General features: G+C 41.1%; 2 protein-coding genes across 6 annotated transcripts in view; one reads left to right on the forward strand and one right to left on the reverse strand.

Annotated features, from left to right (window-relative positions):
* creb3l1 (cAMP responsive element binding protein 3-like 1) overlaps window positions 1-8,022 on the forward strand; it is a 47,566-nt gene extending 39,544 nt beyond the window's left edge. For 3 of the 4 annotated variants that reach the window (XM_079582049.1, XM_079582048.1, XM_079582050.1), the window contains 4 exons: window positions 4,623-4,725; window positions 4,801-4,954; window positions 6,318-6,456; window positions 7,825-8,022. In XM_079582049.1, the coding sequence (XP_079438175.1) occupies window positions 4,623-4,725; window positions 4,801-4,954; window positions 6,318-6,456; window positions 7,825-7,858 (430 nt within the window). In that variant the 3' untranslated portion in view covers window positions 7,859-8,022. The remainder of the gene's footprint in view (window positions 1-4,622; window positions 4,726-4,800; window positions 4,955-6,317; window positions 6,457-7,824) is intronic. The other variant, XM_079582051.1, reaches the window with a different exon arrangement.
* tgds (TDP-glucose 4,6-dehydratase) overlaps window positions 1-21,939 on the reverse strand; it is a 305,863-nt gene that overhangs the window by 69,850 nt on the left and 214,074 nt on the right. The gene's annotated exons all lie outside the window — the stretch shown is intronic.

The raw sequence follows: 21,939 nt of genomic DNA on the forward strand, positions 1-21,939 counted from the left end.
GGAAAAAAGAGACGAAAACACGATGACAAAGCATTGAAGAAAGTGACCAAAAATTGACTAAATTTTTTTTTTAATGTGACAAAAACATAGCAAAAAAGTGACATAAAAGTAATGAAAACACTTAAAAAAAACGACCAATTTTTTTAAAAAAGTGACCAAAACATGACAAGAAAGCAATGAAAAATGCGATAAAAAAGCCACAAAAATTACAAATAAAAAAAAAAGTGACGAAGAAATAAAAAAAAGTGACAAAAAAGTAACAAAAACACAGAAAAAAAAGGACGAAAATATTTTTTTAAAAAGTGACAAAAATATAGTAGTAATAGTAGAAAATTTATTGTGATAAAAAAAAACACAAGACAAAAACGACGACAACAAACAGATTCAAACATCGACGACATGCAAATTTCTGACCTCAAACCCCGGAGCATCAACCACAATTTAAATTATATTAAAATCATTACCGACTCAGACTTGGCTGTAAATACTGTTTAAGTGACGCTAGCCCACAGTTAGCCTGTTAGCTTCTTCTTCCTGATTCCATTAGTGTGTATTGGTGACTCCGACCCGGTGGCGGCCAGAGACACCAGGGGGAGATGAAAGGCCCTCCCAATCATCCCATTAACACTTGTTTTATGATATTATTCTTATATGTTTTATCTAGAGCTCGCTTCAGAGGAACTGCCAGGATTTTGTTTGCGACTCCGCTTCCTCACGCCCCTCGTATTGTTTCACTTTATAGTTGAACCATTAAACTGAGCCCGAAGTGCGTCAGATCCCCCCCCCGTACACTGTCTCACAGCCTGTTATTTGGCCTGAGCTCTGGGTGGGGGGTAGCTGGGGCTTTATAGCTTGTAATTAAATAAATCTGAGTTAACAGTAGCTTTCTGTGGCCCCCTCCCTCCAAACCGCACCAGCGTCGCCCCGAGGGAGAACAATGGGCAAACCCGAGTCAGCAGAACGCACACAACATCACAGGAATCACAAAATACATCGAATTTGAGAGAATGATGGATCAAAGCAGCAAACCCCAATTCTTTTTCATTATTTTGTTGCTTTTTTTTTATTTTGTTGCTTTTTTGTCTTGTTTTTGTTGTGTTTTGTCTCACAGCCTATGGGCCAGTGTAACTCCTCATTTGAAAGCTAAGACCCACAAAACTGATCTTAACTTTTTTTGTGGCGTTGTCACCACATGTCATGCTTCAGTTGCATTTATGATACTTTTTGTTGGTTTTTCATCGCTTTTTTGTGTGTTTTTGTTGCTTTTCCGACACGTGTTATTTTTTCACGCATTCATTGCTTTTTTCTTGTGTTTTCAATGTTTTTTTGTTACTTTTTTTGTCTCGTTTTTCTGCGTTTTTAAGCCAATAGGTCGATGCAACACCTCATTTAACACAGTAAGTGCCAAAAACGGAAATTATTGTGAAACCAGACGCTCTAATACACCTCATGTGTGATTTTGGCAGCTCTGTGATTCACGATCTGGACATTTTATATATATTATGGCATTTCTTTTTTTTCTTTTTTAGTCTGAGGGGGCGTGGTGTTGTGTAGTGAACAGCTGTAAACCTGACACTTCTCTTTCGCTCAGTGGAGCGTTTGACAAAGCAGAGCGGCTTCTCATGGAAAGATCGAAACAGTTGAGATTTTAACATTTCTCTGAGTTTTTAAATGGTTAAAATTGATCCAAGGACGGCTGAGAAACATCCTGTTAAAGTCTTCAATCCAGAACCAGGCTGTTCAAATGCACACGCCATAAAAAGAGATTGAGAAGACGCGTGTTTCAAAACATGTCAACAATGTTGTCGTTGAAAATATATTTAGGCATTTTTCTCTTCCCATAACGTTAGTGTCCGTCCAGAGAGGAGTTAATCAGAAAGAAGAGAGTCTCATAAAAGACGCATATCTCCGAATCTAGAAAAAAAATCTGTGATTTTGATTAAAACTAGCCTCTGTTTAGCTTAGATTTCTCATGAGCCGAGTCACGCAGAATTAAACTGTTTCCACCTACAGAGAGCTTAGATTCTCTCCTATCAAATGAGCCTCAGCATGAGTCCATAACTATAACATAGAACACACTGTGGTGCCACAAATATCATGAAAAATGGTCTGGATTGTTGGCACTCACTGTGTTAAAAGCTAAGACCTACAGAAGCGATCGTAACTTATCTGTTGCATTGTCGCCATGTTTTTTTGCACGTTTTTGTCTAATTTTTGTTGATTTTTTGTCACTATTTTGTTGAAAAAAATTGAAGTATAACCGTGTTTCACTGCTCAAAGTGAACAGATCAAATTGTCATTGGTTGTTTCTTAAGGTATGGAGAAAATGCATCTTATCTTGGACAAAAATGACTTAAAAGTGCTTCAATTATCGTAATTTGAGCTGATTTTGAGTCAGTTTTTTGGTGATTCTGGGTTTGCCACAGACGAGCAGGTGCTAAATAACGAGTGCAAACTGGGAAATATCGATATTTGTGGCTATCGTGTATCTTTAACGATCTCTAAACGTTGCCATAGTGACGGGCCTGTTGCACCTAAGTTACCATCTGGAATAGCCTGTAATACTGTATTCTGACCCCAAATCTCATATATCAATGAGAGAAAGTTCTGTGAGTAAAAGAAATGGGGCACATAGTTGATATGATCATTCTGGGGCAAATTAAAAAGGAGATAAATGAATATAACCACATGTTCCAGAATACTCTAGAGATGCAAACCGTCCGTAAATGGTTAAATCTTGTATTTATGCCGCATTGTTTTCACACAACACCCATCAGAGCTTGGAAGTGGCTCGCTCCCCCTGAACCGCGGAGACAGTTTGCGTCCCCCGTGTTTTTATTTCACGCAGATGACGATACTTAAAGCCTCTCTCTGCTTCTAAAGGTAGAAATTATAGAAATTATAGATACACCCAGTCGGTGGTAAACGGTGCCCTGGGCTGGAGCTGGTTTAAACTGGTGAAACTGGTTCGCCTCAGTGGATTTTAAAGGTGTGTAAAGCAGCGCTGTGGCTCCACCGAGAGGCCGAGGCGTGTCATTACAAGTGCAGAGGCCTCGTACCATTAGCTCCCTGCTCTCCAGACCAGAGGGAAGGAATATCCCTGTGTGAATTCACTTTTATACGATACAGGCCAAGAACAATGCTTATTCTGATACCTGTGTAGAGTTCGGGAAGATCCACGGTTGCCATGGAGATCGGCCATCTTTGCAGCTGTTAGCATACATTTTCCATAGACTCACATGAGTTTAAAACAGTATAAAAAGTGGAGAAAAAAGTAATATACCTTTTAAAATCTCCATTAGTTTATTATTGCTGCTAATCCCATGATGCTTAGCGGTATGACATCACATCCCTGAACTCTATGTTGAAATATTTGTCATCGAGAAGAAGAAAACTGACAGATAATGTTGTAAAATGGAGGGGAAAAAATGTGTTAAAAAAAATTATTTTATTTTTTCTCTTACTTTAATTTGTTTATTTGTTTTTTATTTATTCATTTATGTAATGTTGATTGTTAATCTGCCTGGCCTTAAAATAAAAAATGACTAATCCAAAAAAAAAAAATAAAAATAAAAAAATATTTGGGGGAAAAAAAAAAGGTGGCAAAAAAAAGTAGAAAATAGGGGGGAATAGAGAAAATACTAGCAATAAAAAAAAATCTAATATTTCGGGAAATGAGAAATAATTTGGAAAATATTGTGTGAAAAATTGGGAAACATGGGGCAAAAAAAATGGGGAAAATTTGTATTTATCATTTATTTGAGCTGAAACAACCAAGTCACTTCCTTTAATTCTGTCCCTGGAACAACAGCATCAAAACGTGACTTTTGCGCCGCATATGGTTTAACCTCTTAACTCCCGCCTGAACCGAGAGGATCTTTTTCCTCACGTCAGCAGATTTTTCATCATCAGATCATTATTTTGTTGGGTATTCAACTCATTTTTGTAACTTTTTTGTCATTTTTTTGTCATTTTTTGTCACATTTTTTGTCACATTTTTGTCATTTTTTTGTCAAATTTTTCCACATTTTTGTAATTTTTTTTATGATTTTTTTGTTATTTTTTGTCAATTTTTGGTCATTTTTTGGTCAATTTTTTGTCAATTTCTTGTGTCATTTTTGTGACATTTTTGCCACTTTTTCATCAATTTTCCGTCACATTTTTATGTCAATGTTTTTTCACTTTTTTGTCACATTTCCATCATTGTATTCGTCTCAGTTGTGTTGCTATTTTCACAGCTTTTTTCCAGAAGCTTTTGGGGTAAAGCCAAACTGTAGAAAATGTGCTCGGTTCAGGTGGGAGTTAAGGGGTTAATATACCAACTCTCTCCCATTCATTCTCAATGATAAACATGGATGCAGTACACTTTTTGGCCACCAGCGTCAAATTGGGGGCGCTGTTTCACTCCTTTGGCAAAGTTAAGGAAACACTGTTGTGGCTTCTTGGTATTTCTCAATCACAGAGCGTTGTAGCATCAACTTTCACAGTTTTCCAAAGGTTGTTGACATTAAAAATTGACTTATATAATGTATGCTTAACTGACACTTTCATGATGATCTAATATGGCATTTTCTTTGAGTTAACGGACTCCACTCTAAGCTCTGTCCTGTGTCTCTGTGCAGGTCACTTCTCCAGCAGCTGCAGAAGCTCCAGTCTCTGATCTCGGGGAAGGTCGTCCCTCGTTCCTGTAAAATGGCGTCCACTCAGACCGGCACCTGCCTCATGGTGAGAGTGCTTCCCCTGTTCTGCTGCTGCGGAGACTCTGCAGCATGTTAATGTGCTGCTGCCCTGTGTGTGCAGATGGTGGCGCTGTGTTTTGTCCTGGTCTTAGGCTCCTTGTCTCCCTGTGTGTCTCCTCTGTCCTTCCTCCCTCACTCCTCCTCCTCCTCCTCTTCATCGCAGCCTTCGTCCTCGCAGCAGCAGCCGGCGGCGGAGCTGTACACCACCAGCCACGGTAAAAATCAAAGCCTTTCATTCAAACCAGTGTTCATTTCCCCCCTTAACTCCCACCTGAACCGAGCACATTTTCTCTAGTTTGGCTTTACCCCAATCCAAAAGCTTCTGGAAAAAAGGTGAGAAAATAGCGACAGAACTGAGACGAAAACAATGATCAAGATGTGACAAAAAATGGACAAAAAATGGACAAAAAATTGACAAAAAAAAAGAAAATGTGGCAGAAATGTCACAAAAATGGACGTAAAAATGACAAAAAAATGACAAAAATGTGACAAAAATGTAACAAAAAATTAACACAAATGAGACACAAAATGGACAAAAATGTGACAAAAATGTGACAAAAAATGGACAATAAAATGACAAAAAACGGACAAAAAACAGACAAAAATTGACAAAAAATTGACAAAAAAATTAAGAAAACGTGGCAGAAATGTCACAAAAATTGACTAAAAAATGACAAAGAAAATGACAAAAATGTGACAAAAATGTGACAAAAATTAGACACAAAATTAGACACAAAATGGACAATAAAATGACAGAAAGTGACTAAAAGTGACAACAAATTTACTATTTGACCAAAAAATTACAAAAAAGTTACAAAAATGAGTTGAAAACCCTCCCAATGAATGATTGAAAAAAATCTAATGTGAGGAAAAAGAGCCATTTAGATGAGTTTTGTAGATCTTTCAAATTAGGTGTTACACTGGCTACAGGATTTGGGTAAAGCTGAACTGGAGAAAATGCTCTCGGTTCAGGCGGGAGTTAAGATGTTAATTACATCAAGAGAACATACAGGTTTATAAGAACACCACAAAGACACAACATACTGTATATTAGTGATTACAGCTTTAAAAACGTAATGTGTTAGTTTTACATATCACTGCTTCAAACATGGAGCTGAGTTACACTTCTTTGAGTTACCTCTGAGTCACTTTTGGCAAAATATAAACTCAAAATAGCAATAATGCCACTGAGCAGTCAAAGATTTCCTTTTCTCTCCCCATTACACACAACTGCAGATCTTATAGAGCAACTTTCAGCTTGATTTACATGATGCATTTTATTTGGGGCATTTTTTCATTCATACAAAGCTCCTGTAACTTACTTGAATTGTAATGACTGATATATTCCCATATTTTGTGTGAGTGATATGTCATGTTCCTCAGTAACTGAAAAAAGTCGACTCATATATGTTTTTTTCTTCTTCATTGTGCATTTTTGCGACGTATAGTCCGGACAATACGGTACTTTGACTGTAACTCTTCCATCAAGATGTTGTCGACAGAATGAGCCCTGATTTCAGCCTTTTCACCAACGAGAATGAAAAGTGTGAGTCTAACCTTGAGTATCTGTGTCCGCAGTGCGCTCGCGGAGCCTGCTGTCCTTCAGCGAGGAGCCGCCAGCAGGAGGCGCTCTCTCACAGTCCGAAAGCTCTGCTGAGGTCACTGTGACCAGATACACAGTGGAGAACAGGACAGACAGGACACACCCACCGCACAGGTACCAAACTAGACTCTTTATTGGTGCTCTGTTTAAGTTACACACAGCAGGACTTTTCTACTTCATGCTTTATATTCACTTAAGGCGAGACACTGCAGGTGAATAGGATTTTTTTATTTTTTTTACAGATATCAATTTGAAACTTTTGCTGTCGATCACTGGCATAAATGTGAGAAAAAAATACATTGCAAGATTTCTGTCATTTTATCTTTTCATATAAGAACAAGGTGTTTTATGCCTAAAAATGCCCTTTTCGGCGACGAAATCTGAATAATGGATAGAGCTACATTCAAATTTATGGTTTCATTTTATTGATGAATTAGTTTTAGGATGAGGATTTAGGATATCTTATCTTGTTTTAAAGTAAGCTGTTTTTTAGTGGAAACATTTGTAAAAATTAAATTTTTGCCTTATTTTTTGACATTCAAAACTCAATAAATTGGGCTAGGAATTAGATAATAAAAAAATCCCTCAGAAAAAATCTTCCAAATATCGTTCAGTCCAAGGCTGGAAAATGTGAAGTCTTTAGGTCCGACTGACGTGGACATAGTGTCGCCACAATGTCAGAAAAATGTGTTTTGAGAAAAAGGCCCTTGAAATTGCATTGTCCCATATAAGTCTATGGGGGAACATTGAATCAGTGCAATATTTAAACATGTTATTGTGAAGATTAGGTATATTTTCTGTTTCAGGGTGAAAGCTTATATGTTCAGAGACCAATTTGGCCCAAAACCTGAAAACTGAAAAAATTTAGTTTTGCCTGTAGTGTCTCCCCTTAAGTACTATTTTTACTATGAAAAAGGAAGCCACTAGATTAAAATGTTGGCTGTGGTTCAAACTTGTTCATCACTTTCTGAAGATATTCATAGAATCCAAATGTTGCCACAGGGATGAGTTTAAGGGTCACTTGTTTTAGGTTCAGTGTAACAGAAACAATACTTCATGGAGGATTTCCACAGGGCATTAAAAAGCATTATTGCCAAAATCAAGGCCTTAAATATCAATAAAAAACATTAAAACTGGCATTAAAGCAGAACTAAGTAACTTGTTTACCTTAATAAATCCTTTCCGTAGTCCTTCTGGGGGTAATAAAGTGTTAATGGGATGATTGTGGGGTCTTTCATCTCCCCCTGGTGTCTCTGAGTCGCCAATACACACGAATGGAATCATGAAGAAGAAGCTAACAGGCTAACGGGCAAAGCTAACTGCGGGCTAGCACCACTTAAACAGTATTTACAGCCAAGTTTGAGCCTTAAATTTGACGTGATTCTTTCTGTGTGAACCCTGTCATTATTACTGATACATTTGCACAGTGTAAAATGTTCACTATATTGTTTTATTTTCTAACAGCAGCTCTTTGTCCCCCAGAGATCCGAAAGCAGAGGCGGCTGATGTTTTCTGACAGGCAGCGCGCCTCCCTCCTCTGACGACCTCTCAACTTTGACCTCGCCATATTCATCATCTCATCGCCGCACGACTTCTGCTGCCACCTTCTGGACGCCTGCGAGCCTTTTCTCCACGCTACCTGGAAAAAAACTTGACGTACAGAGCCCACGCGTAGTGAACAGAGGTCGACGTCAAATTAGCAAAAAAATAATCCCAATTAAAAGCCTTAACGTAGATTAACATAGAGGGGAGACACTGCAGTGGAAAAGGAAAAAACTCAAACTCATTTCTTCATCAACTTTCCCCTTTGTTTCATTCATTCATACGGATATAAGATATTTCCTGCATCAAAATGGACAAAACTAGCTGTTACTGAAAGAAAATCTGTAAAAATCCAGATTGTAAAACTAATTTATTGTTTGTAGGAGCTGCTTTAAAGTGCATGTGACACATTAGACACAGTTCTTGCTAAAAAAAAAAAGATTTCTTAAGTTTGATCATTATTGTGATCTTTATAGTTTCACTTCCTTATTAGACACTGACAGGAAGTGACATAGATGGAGGCAAACAGTTTCAAACTGTTATGTCTATTGCTGGGTTGTAGAACGTGATGATGTCACACTCCCATGTGGGGGGGCAGTTTTTCCTATTGTAAAAAGAAAATGTATGAATTACAAAAATGATCATTAATATCGGGTCCACTGGGTCCGTGATCTCCCTGTATAAGACCAAAAAGTTCCACAAAAACAAAATAATTTTACCTCTATATTATGTTCTGGGCCTTTAGAACGCTGTGATGTCACCTGCAACCCTGCAATACGTCTGTTAAGTGTGACAATACACACAATAATAAGTGACTTCTGGGTTCAAACTGTTCCATAGACAAAAAACACAACTTTATCTGAATCTCCTGCTGAAATAACAACAGATAAAAGGCCAAAAACTGTTTTACACCTAATTATAATAATACAGCTCACCGTTTCTCCAGGCAAAATGAACAGATTTTTATTTTTAAAATAAGCCTTCATTATTATTCTTAATAAGCCTTAATAAGCCTTCATTATTATTCTTAATAATGAAGGCTTATTATCATTATTATTATTATTTTAAAGAAACCAATGGGTGAGGAACATGCTTCTGTATGGTCCTTATGGTGGGGAGCTGACATTGCTGTAACACCACCACCTGGTGGCCAGAGGCGGCTCCAAGAGACACTTGGGAGCATTGATTCTAATGAGACTTTAAATGTCCCAAGAGCAGTTTAAAAGTCTGGCTCCAAAGAGTTTTTTCTTTTTCTAAAAATCGCTCTGACCCATGTGACCCATGTGACCCATGTGACCACGCTGGGGGAGGTGAAATATTATAACCACGCTGGTTTTTGTTTATCAGCCCAAAATTTGGAAGCATTTTCAGTACAATGACTGGCTCCAGGGCCTGTCAATCAAGCTCTGTGGAGGCTCCGCCCCACGAGATGACACCCAATAGAAACGGCCTTTTATCACTGATTAGCGTTTAACGGAGCAAACCATTTAAATTTGCAGTTAGCATCTCAAAAGCTAAATTTTGGTTTGCTAATTTCATAAAATATCACGTCAATTAGCTTCATGTTAGCGTTGATGTCGAGCATTTCTCTCACAGTTATGACGACAGTTCGTACTAAACTCACCTCAGTTTCATGAGACGATAACTGAACAAAAGCTGATTTCTGCCCAACATTTCCTCCTCACTGAAATAAACCTGATAATTATTAAACTAAATAAGCATTAAACCTGTGGATGTGCTTCCCGTCTGCAGTGTCTCCCTGCTCTGATCTCATCTCTGTCTTTACTCGCTCTGTCCACGTGAAAAAGCCAAGTTTGCCTCCGAAAAAGTAAGAAAACGCCATAGTATTATAACCCAAAACAATGCACTGTTAAAAGCTGTCGTTTCCCGTCCGAAACTTTCCAAACTTTCCCCCCAGTGCCTTCGCTTTCCTTCACATCCAACAACCCGAAAACTACAGCCATTTCAGAGAGTCCCGGACGAGGACGGGAAGTATTTTTTACGGCGAATTGTCTGTGTAGAATAGTTACGAAGCATCGACGAGGAAGAAAAAAAAATCGCATATTTATTTATATATGCACAAAAAAAATATCGAATAGTATGTTTTTTATAAATAACTTTTTTTGCAAATGAAAAGGAAAAAAAATAAAATAAAGTGAAATCTGTCTATAATATATTCCGAGCATTGAAAAAAAAGCATATTTATTTGAATGCGCCAAAAAAGTAAGGATTGTACTTGTGTCGTCTGTTGGATGATGGATGTTGAACTGTAGTGTTTGTGCTGCTGCTGCCGTCACGTGGGGGAAACTCCAGATACTTTCACTTAGCACTGATTTAGATTCTTAGATAAACGTAAACACAAAGTCCTTTCAAACCTCAGTGTGTTTCTTTTATCACTGCGACAGATTTGAACCCACGACCTCTTTAACCCCATTAACCAAGTGCATTTTCTCCAGCTCAGCCTGATCCAAATCTGAAAGTTTCTGGACTGGCGTTTTTAATCACATTTTTGTTAACACAGTGAGTGCCAACAATCCAGACCATTTTTCATGATATTTGTAGCACCACAGCTACAGTGGGGAAAAAAGTATGTGGCCAGCAGCGTTAATTTGGTCGACTAAAATATTTAGTCTTAATTTTAGTCAAAGTGAAATTTTTGACGACTAAAATTGGACTAAAACTAAATTAAACGTTTTTTATGAGACTAAAACTGTGACTAAAATGTCCAGATATTTTAGTCGACTAAAATCAGACTAAATAAAAATGAAAAGGAGAGACTAAAATCATCCAAACTTCTACTGACCGTCTGAAAGAGCCTCAGATCATGTAAATTCTCTGCTAAAGGATCAGCTCTGAGCTTTGTTCATGAGGAGCAGCTCCATGAAGCAGAGGAACAAGATTAAATATGATTATAATGAATATTATCAATGCAAAGTCGACTAAATTAGTCTTAAATTTAGTCGACTAAATTGACATGCAATTTTAGTCGACTAAAACTAGACTAAAATGACATTACATTTTAGTCAAAAGACTAAGACTAAAACTAAATTAAAATATGTTGTCAAAATTAACACTGTTGGCCAGTTTCCCATAGACTGTCTTTTGGATTTTGGCCAAATACTTCTTTTCGCCACTGTATTCTATGTTATATCTATGGACTCATGCTGTGGCTCGTTTGAAAGCGGAAAATCTAAGCTCTCCTTAGGTGAAAACAGTTTAATTCCACGTGTCTCAGTTCCTGAGAAATCTAAGCTAAACAGAGGCTAGTTTTGATCAAAATCACACTTTTTTTTTTTAGATTTGGAGATAATTTGTGTTTTATGAAACTCTCTCCTTCCTGATTATCTCCTCTCTGGACGGACACTAATGTTATGTGAAGAGGCAAATGCCTAAATATATTTTCAACGACAACATGACATGTTTTGAAACACTGTGTTCTCGATCTCTTTTTATGGCGTGTGCATTTAAACAGCCTGGTTCTCGGATTAAAGACTTTAACAGGATGTTTCTCAGTCGTCCTTGGACCGATTTTAACCATTTAAAAACTCAGAGAAATGTTTTGTTAAACGCTCCAGAGAGCGAGAGAGAAGTGTCGGCTCTACAGCTGTTCACTGCACAACACCACAACTCCGCAGACTCAACAAAGAAAAGAAAAGCAATAATAAATATAAAATGTCCAGTTTTTGATCCTCATTTATTTTACTTCTTGTTCATCACAGAGCTACAAAACCACACATAAGGTGCATTACAGGGTCTGGTTTTGTAATAATGGCACTCATTGTGTTAACTGTGATCAAGCCACAAACATGTGACCAAAACATGTCAAAAAGCAACGAAAAACATGATGAAAACAGAAGCAAACAGGATGAAACCGTGACATTCATAACAAGGAAGAAGCTTATGTTTGTAGGTCTTAGCTTTCAAATGAAACTGGAAGAAATGCACTTGGTTAAGAGGTTAGGGATGAGCACAGTTCTTTTTGCTCAGATTAATGATATTTAACAGCCTTTAGCCTCCACAGAATGTGCTGTAAAGAAAAAAAAGCAGAATTAGACGTTAAAGTAGAATTCAAACATTAATCATATTAAAGCAGAACTAAGTAACTCGTGCCCCTAGAGGCCAGAAAGCGCCACTGCAGGTGTCGGAGCACGTTGAGTTTTTTTACTCATTAATTGTCCGTGAGAGTAAATACTTCACTGACAGGAAACACAAAGGGACAGAGGGATATTGTACAAACAATTACACAATCATTTATTTCACTCAGACTTGGCTGTAAATACTGTTTAAGTGGTGCTAGCCTTCAGTTAGCTTTGCCCGTTAGCCTGTTAGCTTCTTCTTCCTGATTCCATTAGTGTGTATTGGTGACTCCGAGACACTAGGGGGAGATAAAAGACCCCCCAATCATCCCATTAACACTTGTATTACCCCAGGGAAGGGTTTATCAAGGTAAACTAGTTGCTTAGTTCTGCTTTAATGACATTTAAAGACTCCTGAGACGACGGTGGAGCCACGAGGTCTTAATCAAAACACATTCTCTCCCACAGTGTTTTCCATTTGATCCGCCACGAAACCGAACATGTTGGAGGTTCGACCCCGTGACAGCAGCGCCCGTATTTATTTGTTTGTTTGTAGAAAGCTTGTACATAATAATGAATGGGACCAATCAGGGGACTCCAAGCAAAACCACTGTCCAAGCATTTTTCTATCACCACTGTTCCCTTTCGAAAAACAGCTCATCCTCACAATAACCGCCAAATTACATCACCGCGTCTTCTCTTTTTTCGTTCGACAAAGCCGTGAAAATACCAATGTGCTGTAAATAATTGACACCGACTCCATGTTTTTGTAAATAGGGTTTTTTGTATCGTGCCGAGTTTTTAACCTGTGGATGAAAAAAAATTGGCAAAAAAAAGGGAATTTGTGTTCGGGGATCAATTTTTGTTTTATTTTTTTCAGGGAGGGTCGGGATTTGTAAAGACGCCAGGACGACAAAATAAGAGTTTAACTGAATCATGTGGAAAGTGCGGACATAATGCAGTCCCAACACATTTTAAAGCATAAATGATAGTTCACAGTTAATTCGTAATAACTATTTAAAAAAAGGAAAACATGGATTTGGATTTTACACTTTAGTTGTTCTGATAGTTTTGTATGTAAATCCCAGAGCGGTTCATGTGAAGCTTCTTGTTTTGTCGTCCTGGCCGTTGTACAGTACATGCATGTCTCTCATATATCTCTGTATCGTAGTATAGTCCGTAGATTAGAATCAGCAAAATATAAAAAAATGCATCAGCAAAAACACGTGTCTGTGAGTTATTTGTCTGAGTCTGGTCGAGCGGTTCAGATACAGGGCTTTAAGAAGCTTCTTCAGCCCTGAGGTCGGAGGTTTAAGTGTCTGTCAGCTGTGTGAGGAGCAGAAGTTTAGTAAGACTCAAATGAAGCTGTAGTTTAGAGCTGCCAACTGAGCGGGAATGGAACTCACAGCCTTTGGATTATGGACGACAAGAGCTCTAATCACTGAGCTACTGCTGTTTAGGAAAGAAAGGAATTAACGTGATTAATCAGAATAAAATCAACTGCGCATCTGTTAAGTAAAGTAAAACAAACTCATAACAGTGAGAGAGAGTGTGCAGATACAGTGCAGTGGTTCTAGCACAGGGCTTTAAGAGGACTCTGCTGCCCTGTGGTCATGGGTTCGAATCCCACCTGCTGCTTTCAAGTCTTTCCAATTGAAATTTAGTATTACTCAAGCAACACTATAAAAGAGTGGGTATCAAACTCAAAACCTTTGGATCGTGGACTCTTCACTTTAAGCATTGGGCTCTTCTCACTGAGCTACTGCCGCCTCTGAACAGCTCCAGTTAAATGTGTTTAATCTGAACAAAATGAACTGTGCATCTATGAAGAGGAGTTAAATAAATCCATGACAAAGAAACTCTGTGTCCTGATGTGGTTGAGTGGTTAAATCACAGGACTTACAAATTCTCGTGTTCTCTGAGGTTCTGGGATCAAGTCCCACCTGAGTCAGTTTGACTGGAGCCTGTGATGGTTCTGAGAGCTGCAGGGTTTTAGTGACATTATACTTTAGTGACGACACTAGGTAATAAAAATCACTAATTTTAAGACAGTTCAGACTCTGGTGATGAGACTAAGTAATCAAACTACTTCATTGAGTGAATCACTGATAATAAAATAACCCAGTGTTTCAGAGCGATCTCAGGCACATGGCCGCTGTCTGATCCTCTCATGTGTCTTCCCAGTGGAACATGTTGCTAAAAAAGCTAGCTCGCTGTCGGAACTCTATCTGGACTTTGATGAATCTGACCTGTCAATCACAGACCCAGACCCCTCCCACCCCTCCACCATCCCACGCGCCAATTAGTCCGCCAGGCAACGCCCCCTAACTGTTGAGATTTTCAAATCTGAGGCTGAGGCTCTGAAAGGGGGGGTTTAGTTACTCTTTAATTATAAAACTTCTTTGTTTGACGAATCCAGCATCTACGTCCAGATCCACCAGAGTCTGAGCTTCTGTCCTTGTGTTTCTTCACCTGAGTCCGAGGCTTAAACTCATGTAGATCACAGGGGACCCAGGTCCCTGAGCTCCTCCAGGTCCCTGAGCTCCTCCAGGTCCTCCAGGTCCCTGAGCTCCTCCAGGTCCTCCAGGACCCTCCATGGCCTTCATCACACGAGGACAACCATCCACGTCTGTAGATTTAAACCTTCACTGGTGACTCAGGTGTGACTGAGTGCTTGAGGAGCTGGAGCTTCTTGAACCTGATCATCTGCTGGGCTCTCAGTGTGTTCTGATGGTCCAGGGGTTAAAAAAGCCTCTGCTGCTCAGACGTGCAGGGTTCGAATCCCGCCTGTGCCAGAGCTGTTGATCCACTTCTGTCTGTGACGTTTGTTCAGACTCAAACCACATTATAGTTTCAAACTAAAGGATCAGACGTCACACATTTAACCAACAGCTCCACTAAACCACACTATACTTTAAAAGTGCTGCTTTCTGTGAGAGAGCGGGATTCGAACCCTCAACCTTTGGATCAGGGACGCTTTATTTCAACTGTCTGCTCTCGTCACTGAGAGTCAGTTCAGTTTAACAAACTCATGACAGTGACACTGAAGCAGCTCCGAGGTGCTGATGTGGTCGAGTGGTTCAGATCTCGGGCTTTAAGAAGTCTCTTCTGCCCTGAGGTCCCGGGTTCGAGTCCCTCTGGGTCTGTCTGCTGTTGCTTTTACACCTGAGAAACACAAGTTTAATAATGAATGAACTGTGCATCTGTTGAGTCAAATAAACTCATAACAGTGACAGACAGTGTGCAGATGTGGTGCAGTGGTTAAAGCACAGGGCTTTAAGAAGACTCACCTGCCTGAGGTCGTAGGTTCGAGTCCCACCTGTTTCTACCACATCTGTAGTTTAGTAAAACTCAAACAACACTATGGTTTAAAACTTTCTGTGAGAGAGCGGGAATCGAACTCTCAACCTTTGGATCAGGGAAGCTTCACTTTATCCAACAGCTCTAGTCACTGAGCTCCTGCCACAGCAAACATCTGGAGTTAAATGTCGTTAATATCAACAAAATCAACTGTGCGTCTGTGAAGTGAAGTCAAATAAACACATGACAGAGAACATCTGCATCCTGATGTGGTTGAATGGGTAAATCACAGGACTTTAAAAGTGTGTTGACCCTGAGGTTCTGGGATCAAGTCCCACCTGAGTCAGTTTGACTTGAGCCTGTGATGCTTCTGAGAACTGCAGGGTTTTAGTGACATTATACTTTAGTGACGACACTAAGTATTAAAACTTCTTCATTGAGGAGGAATTGAACCCACAACATTTGGTTCACAGACGACACACAAGTAGCCAAACACTCTCCTCACTGAGCTACTGCCCTGACAAACTACAGTGAGTGTTTTTGTATTGTCTGGTGCGACTGGTCGACCGAGCCTCTTCCTCCCTGAGCTTTACTTCTATAAGCTCCTATAGAAGAACCTGAACCAGATGAAGCAGAGCCGCTGTGGCTCAGAGGTAAAGTTACTACACTATGAAAGTGGGTTTCACAAAGGTCTGAAGGTCTGAAGGTTGTGGGATCGAGCCTGGCTCTGGTCTCAGTGTCACTGAGGTAAACAAACCGGTCAAAAAGGGTCAAAAAAACCAAAACAAAGGGTCAAAAAACAACAAAAACAGGTTAAAAAAAAAGGGTCAAATAAAAACAGGTTGAGAGAAATGAGTGAAAGGGACAAACTCGGGAACCCCCCACCAAAAACAGGGGGGAAAATGGGTCAGCGACAAAAAGGGGGGGGGGAAAAAGGGACAAAAAGCATTTTTAAAAAAAATTCCCGCATTTTTTTTTCCCCGCATTTTTTTTTCTTTTTTCATTTTTTGGAAAAAACCCACAAAAATGGGTTAAAAAGCGAAAAAAAAAGGGGCCAAAAACGACAAAAACGGGTTAAAAAAAAACAGCAAAAGTGACAAAAAACGACAAAATCAGGCCAAAAACAACAAAACAAGGTCAAAAAGGCTACAAAAGTGACAAAAACGGGTCAAAAAGCGACCAAACTCGTCAAAAACGATTAAAACGGGTCAAAAAGGCTACAAAAGTGACAAAAACTTGGCCTAATATGATAAAACTGGGTCAAAAAACAACAAAACTGGTCAAAAATGACAAACCGGATGAAAAAAGCGACAAAAACGGGCCAAACACGACAAAACCAGGTCAAAAAGGCTACAAAAGGGACAAAAAACGGGTCAAAAAAGCGACAAAAACGGGCCTAATATGATAAAAATGGGTCAAAAATGACAAACAGGGTCAAAAAGCGACAATAGTGACAAAAAACGGGTCAAAAAAGCAACAAAACTGGTCGATATCAATAAACACTGATCAAAAACGACAGACAGGTAAAAAAGTGATAGAAACTGGTCAAAAGCGACAAAAACGGGTCAAAAAACGATCAAACCGGGTTTAAAAGCGACAAAAACGGGCCGAAAACGACAAAACCAGGTCATAAAGGCTACAATAGTGACATAAAAAGGGTCAAAAAGCGACAAAACTGGGTCAAAACAGCGACAATAGTGACAAACGTGGGTCAAAAACGGGTCGAAAAAAACCCGACAAAGACGGTAATCCCCAAGAAACTGTGTCTGACAGAACTAAGTATTGGAAGGCGCGAGAGCAGAGAGAGGCAGAGCCAGGTTACTCTTTGGAGACAAATGTCAGATCTCCGTTTATTGAAGAGGTGAAACAGACTGGCCCCCTGACCACACAGGACTTCCCAAGAGTTCACAAACTCAAACATAAACAGTGACTTCAGGTCACAGAGTCATGTCTGAGAGAGGAGGAACTGAGCCCATAACATTTGGTTTACAGACGACACACCAGTGAACAAACGCTCTTTTTTACGCTTCGTTTGAGTCCGTAACTGACCGGAAGTGAGAGGACGCTGGCGCGGTTTGGCGGCCGCTTCTCAAAGCGGTTTTTACGTACCGATGTCGCCTGGTACCAGTGTTTGCCCGGTCGTCCGCATCTGCCGCCTGTCACGGTGTGACTGTGCTGTGAGCTCCCGGGGCTGCCTACGGCCCAACCCCGCTGTGTTCTGCTCGAGCAGCGGAATACAACCCGGTTACTGGCCGGCCTGCTCCCCGGAGCAGCCTGTCCGCAATGCGGCTCCTGTTCGTGGCTTTCCTGCTGCCTCTCCGCGGCTGTTTCCATCCCCGGCTCCGACCATGGCGCTTCACACACGTCCTCGCAGCTCCTCAGATTCAGCCACCGCGCACCCTCTTCACTGGACATCAGCACAACTCTGCAACAACACCGTCTTCTCCACCGAGGCTCCCGTCGCGATCTCCTCTACAACTTCAGCGGTGAAACAGTTTCCATCTCTCCAGTCCGCGCGCAGCTCACTCCCTCTCGTACACCGGCACAACAACATCCGCATACGTCATCAGCGCACTCGTCACGTGACTTCAGACAGCGCTCTTCAATACGAGATCAGTCAACAGTAAAAGCTGCTCCTCTGTGATTTCATCACCGACAATAAAGTGGATTGACTCTGTCTCACTGAAACCTGGGACAAACCCATGGACTAAAGTGCATTAAATCAGAGCACCTGGATCCTCCTACACCGACATCTCCCTCCGCCCCATCTCCATCCCAGCTGGATCTGAAAACAGCTGAGCCCCCGCCCTTTGGAACTCACTAACACACTTTAAATCACCATCAAAACCACCTCTTCAAACGAGCTTTTCCTTAAACCCCTTCTATGTTTTGTTTTATCCCACGTGTAAAGCGTCTTTGAGTGTCAAAAAAAGTGCTACAAGTTTGGTATATTATTATTTTTATTTATTTATTTATTATTATTATTATTTTTATTACTATTATTATTACTCTACTCACTGAGCTACTGCCACGTCGAGCAGGAGTCTTTAAATGTGGATAATCTCAGATAAATGAAGATTCAGCGTCTACATCCAGATCCACCAGAGTCTGAGCTTCTGTCCTTGTGTTTCTTCACCTGAGTCCGAGGCTTAAACTCATGTAGATCACAGGGGACCCAGGTCCCTGAGCTCCTCCAGGTCCCTGAGCTCCTCCAGGTCCCTGAGCTCCTCCAGGTCCCTGAGCTTCTCCAGGTCCCTCAGCTCCTCCAGGTCCCTGAGCTCCTCCAGGTCCCTGAGCTCCTCCAGGTCCCTCAGCTCCTCCAGGTCCCTGAGCTCCTCCAGGTCCCTCAGCTCCTCCAGGTCCCTCCATGGCCTTCATCACACGAGGACAACCATCCACGTCTGTAGATTTAAACCTTCACTGGTGACTCAGGTCTGACTGAGTGCTTGAGGAGCTGGAGCTTCTTCAACCTGATCATCTGCTGGGCTCTCAGTGTGTTCTGATGGTCCAGGGGTTAAAAAAGCCTCTACTGCTCAGACGTGCAGGGTTCGAATCCCGCCTGTGCCAGAGCTGTTGATCCACTTCTGTCTGTGACGTTTGTTCAGACTCAAACCACATTATAGTTTCAAACTAAAGGATCAGACGTCACACATTTAACCAACAGCTCCACTAAACCACACTATACTTTAAAAGTGCTGCTTTCTGTGAGAGAGCGGGATTCGAACCCTCAACCTTTGGATCAGGGACGCTTTATTTCAACTGTCTGCTCTCGTCACTGAGAGTCAGTTCAGTTTAACAAACTCATGACAGTGACACTGAAGCAGCTCCGAGGTGCTGATGTGGTCGAGTGGTTCAGATCTCGGGCTTTAAGAAGTCTCTTCTGCCCTGAGGTCCCGGGTTCGAGTCCCTCTGGGTCTGTCTGCTGTTGCTTTTACACCTGAGAAACACAATTTTAATAATGAATGAACTGTGCATCTGTTGAGTCAAATAAACTCATAACAGTGACAGACAGTGTGCAGATGTGGTGCAGTGGTTAAAGCACAGGGCTTTAAGAAGACTCACCTGCCTGAGGTCGTAGGTTCGAGTCCCACCTGTTTCTACCACATCTGTAGTTTAGTAAAACTCAAACAACACTATGGTTTAAAACTTTCTGTGAGAGAGCGGGAATCGAACTCTCAACCTTTGGATCAGGGAAGCTTCACTTTATCCAACAGCTCTAGTCACTGAGCTCCTGCCACAGCAAACATCTGGAGTTAAATGTCGTTAATATCAACAAAATCAACTGTGCGTCTGTGAAGTGAAGTCAAATAAACACATGACAGAGAACATCTGCATCCTGATGTGGTTGAATGGGTAAATCACAGGACTTTAAAAGTGTGTTGACCCTGAGGTTCTGGGATCAAGTCCCACCTGAGTCAGTTTGACTTGAGCCTGTGATGCTTCTGAGAACTGCAGGGTTTTAGTGACATTATACTTTAGTGACGACACTAAGTATTAAAACTTCTTCATTGAGGAGGAATTGAACCCACAACATTTGGTTCACAGACGACACACAAGTAGCCAAACACTCTCCTCACTGAGCTACTGCCCTGACAAACTACAGTGAGTGTTTTTGTATTGTCTGGTGCGACTGGTCGACCGAGCCTCTTCCTCCCTGAGCTTTACTTCTATAAGCTCCTATAGAAGAACCTGAACCAGATGAAGCAGAGCCGCTGTGGCTCAGAGGTAAAGTTACTACACTATGAAAGTGGGTTTCACAAAGGTCTGAAGGTCTGAAGGTTGTGGGATCGAGCCTGGCTCTGGTCTCAGTGTCACTGAGGTAAACAAACCGGTCAAAAAGGGTCAAAAAAACCAAAACAAAGGGTCAAAAAACAACAAAAACAGGTTAAAAAAAAAAGGGTCAAATAAAAACAGGTTGAGAGAAATGAGTGAAAGGGACAAACTCGGGAACCCCCCACCAAAAACAGGGGGGAAAATGGGTCAGCGACAAAAAGGGGGGGGGGAAAAAGGGACAAAAAGCATTTTTAAAAAAAATTCCCGCATTTTTTTTTCCCCGCATTTTTTTTTCTTTTTTCATTTTTTGGAAAAAACCCACAAAAATGGGTTAAAAAGCGAAAAAAAAGGGGCCAAAAACGACAAAAACGGGTTAAAAAAAAACAGCAAAAGTGACAAAAAACGACAAAATCAGGCCAAAAACAACAAAACAAGGTCAAAAAGGCTACAAAAGTGACAAAAACGGGTCAAAAAGCGACCAAACTCGTCAAAAACGATTAAAACGGGTCAAAAAGGCTACAAAAGTGACAAAAACTTGGCCTAATATGATAAAACTGGGTCAAAAAACAACAAAACTGGTCAAAAATGACAAACCGGATGAAAAAAGCGACAAAAACGGGCCAAACACGACAAAACCAGGTCAAAAAGGCTACAAAAGGGACAAAAAACGGGTCAAAAAAGCGACAAAAACGGGCCTAATATGATAAAAATGGGTCAAAAATGACAAACAGGGTCAAAAAGCGACAATAGTGACAAAAAACGGGTCAAAAAAGCAACAAAACTGGTCGATATCAATAAACACTGATCAAAAACGACAGACAGGTAAAAAAGTGATAGAAACTGGTCAAAAGCGACAAAAACGGGTCAAAAAACGATCAAACCGGGTTTAAAAGCGACAAAAACGGGCCGAAAACGACAAAACCAGGTCATAAAGGCTACAATAGTGACATAAAAAGGGTCAAAAAGCGACAAAACTGGTCGATAACAATACAAACGGGTCAAAAACGATAAAAACGGGTCAAAAACGACAAAACCGGGTCAAAACAGCGACAATAGTGACAAACGTGGGTCAAAAACGGGTCGAAAAAAACCCGACAAAGACGGTAATCCCCAAGAAACTGTGTCTGACAGAACTAAGTATTGGAAGGCGCGAGAGCAGAGAGAGGCAGAGCCAGGTTACTCTTTGGAGACAAATGTCAGATCTCCGTTTATTGAAGAGGTGAAACAGACTGGCCCCCTGACCACACAGGACTTCCCAAGAGTTCACAAACTCAAACATAAACAGTGACTTCAGGTCACAGAGTCATGTCTGAGAGAGGAGGAACTGAGCCCATAACATTTGGTTTACAGACGACACACCAGTGAACAAACGCTCTTTTTTACGCTTCGTTTGAGTCCGTAACTGACCGGAAGTGAGAGGACGCTGGCGCGGTTTGGCGGCCGCTTCTCAAAGCGGTTTTTACGTACCGATGTCGCCTGGTACCAGTGTTTGCCCGGTCGTCCGCATCTGCCGCCTGTCACGGTGTGACTGTGCTGTGAGCTCCCGGGGCTGCCTACGGCCCAACCCCGCTGTGTTCTGCTCGAGCAGCGGAATACAACCCGGTTACTGGCCGGCCTGCTCCCCGGAGCAGCCTGTCCGCAATGCGGCTCCTGTTCGTGGCTTTCCTGCTGCCTCTCCGCGGCTGTTTCCATCCCCGGCTCCGACCATGGCGCTTCACACACGTCCTCGCAGCTCCTCAGATTCAGCCACCGCGCACCCTCTTCACTGGACATCAGCACAACTCTGCAACAACACCGTCTTCTCCACCGAGGCTCCCGTCGCGATCTCCTCTACAACTTCAGCGGTGAAACAGTTTCCATCTCTCCAGTCCGCGCGCAGCTCACTCCCTCTCGTACACCGGCACAA

This window comes from Gobius niger (genome assembly GCF_951799975.1).
Source record: "Gobius niger genome assembly, chromosome: 23".
Classification (NCBI taxonomy): Eukaryota; Metazoa; Chordata; class Actinopteri; order Gobiiformes; family Gobiidae; genus Gobius; species Gobius niger.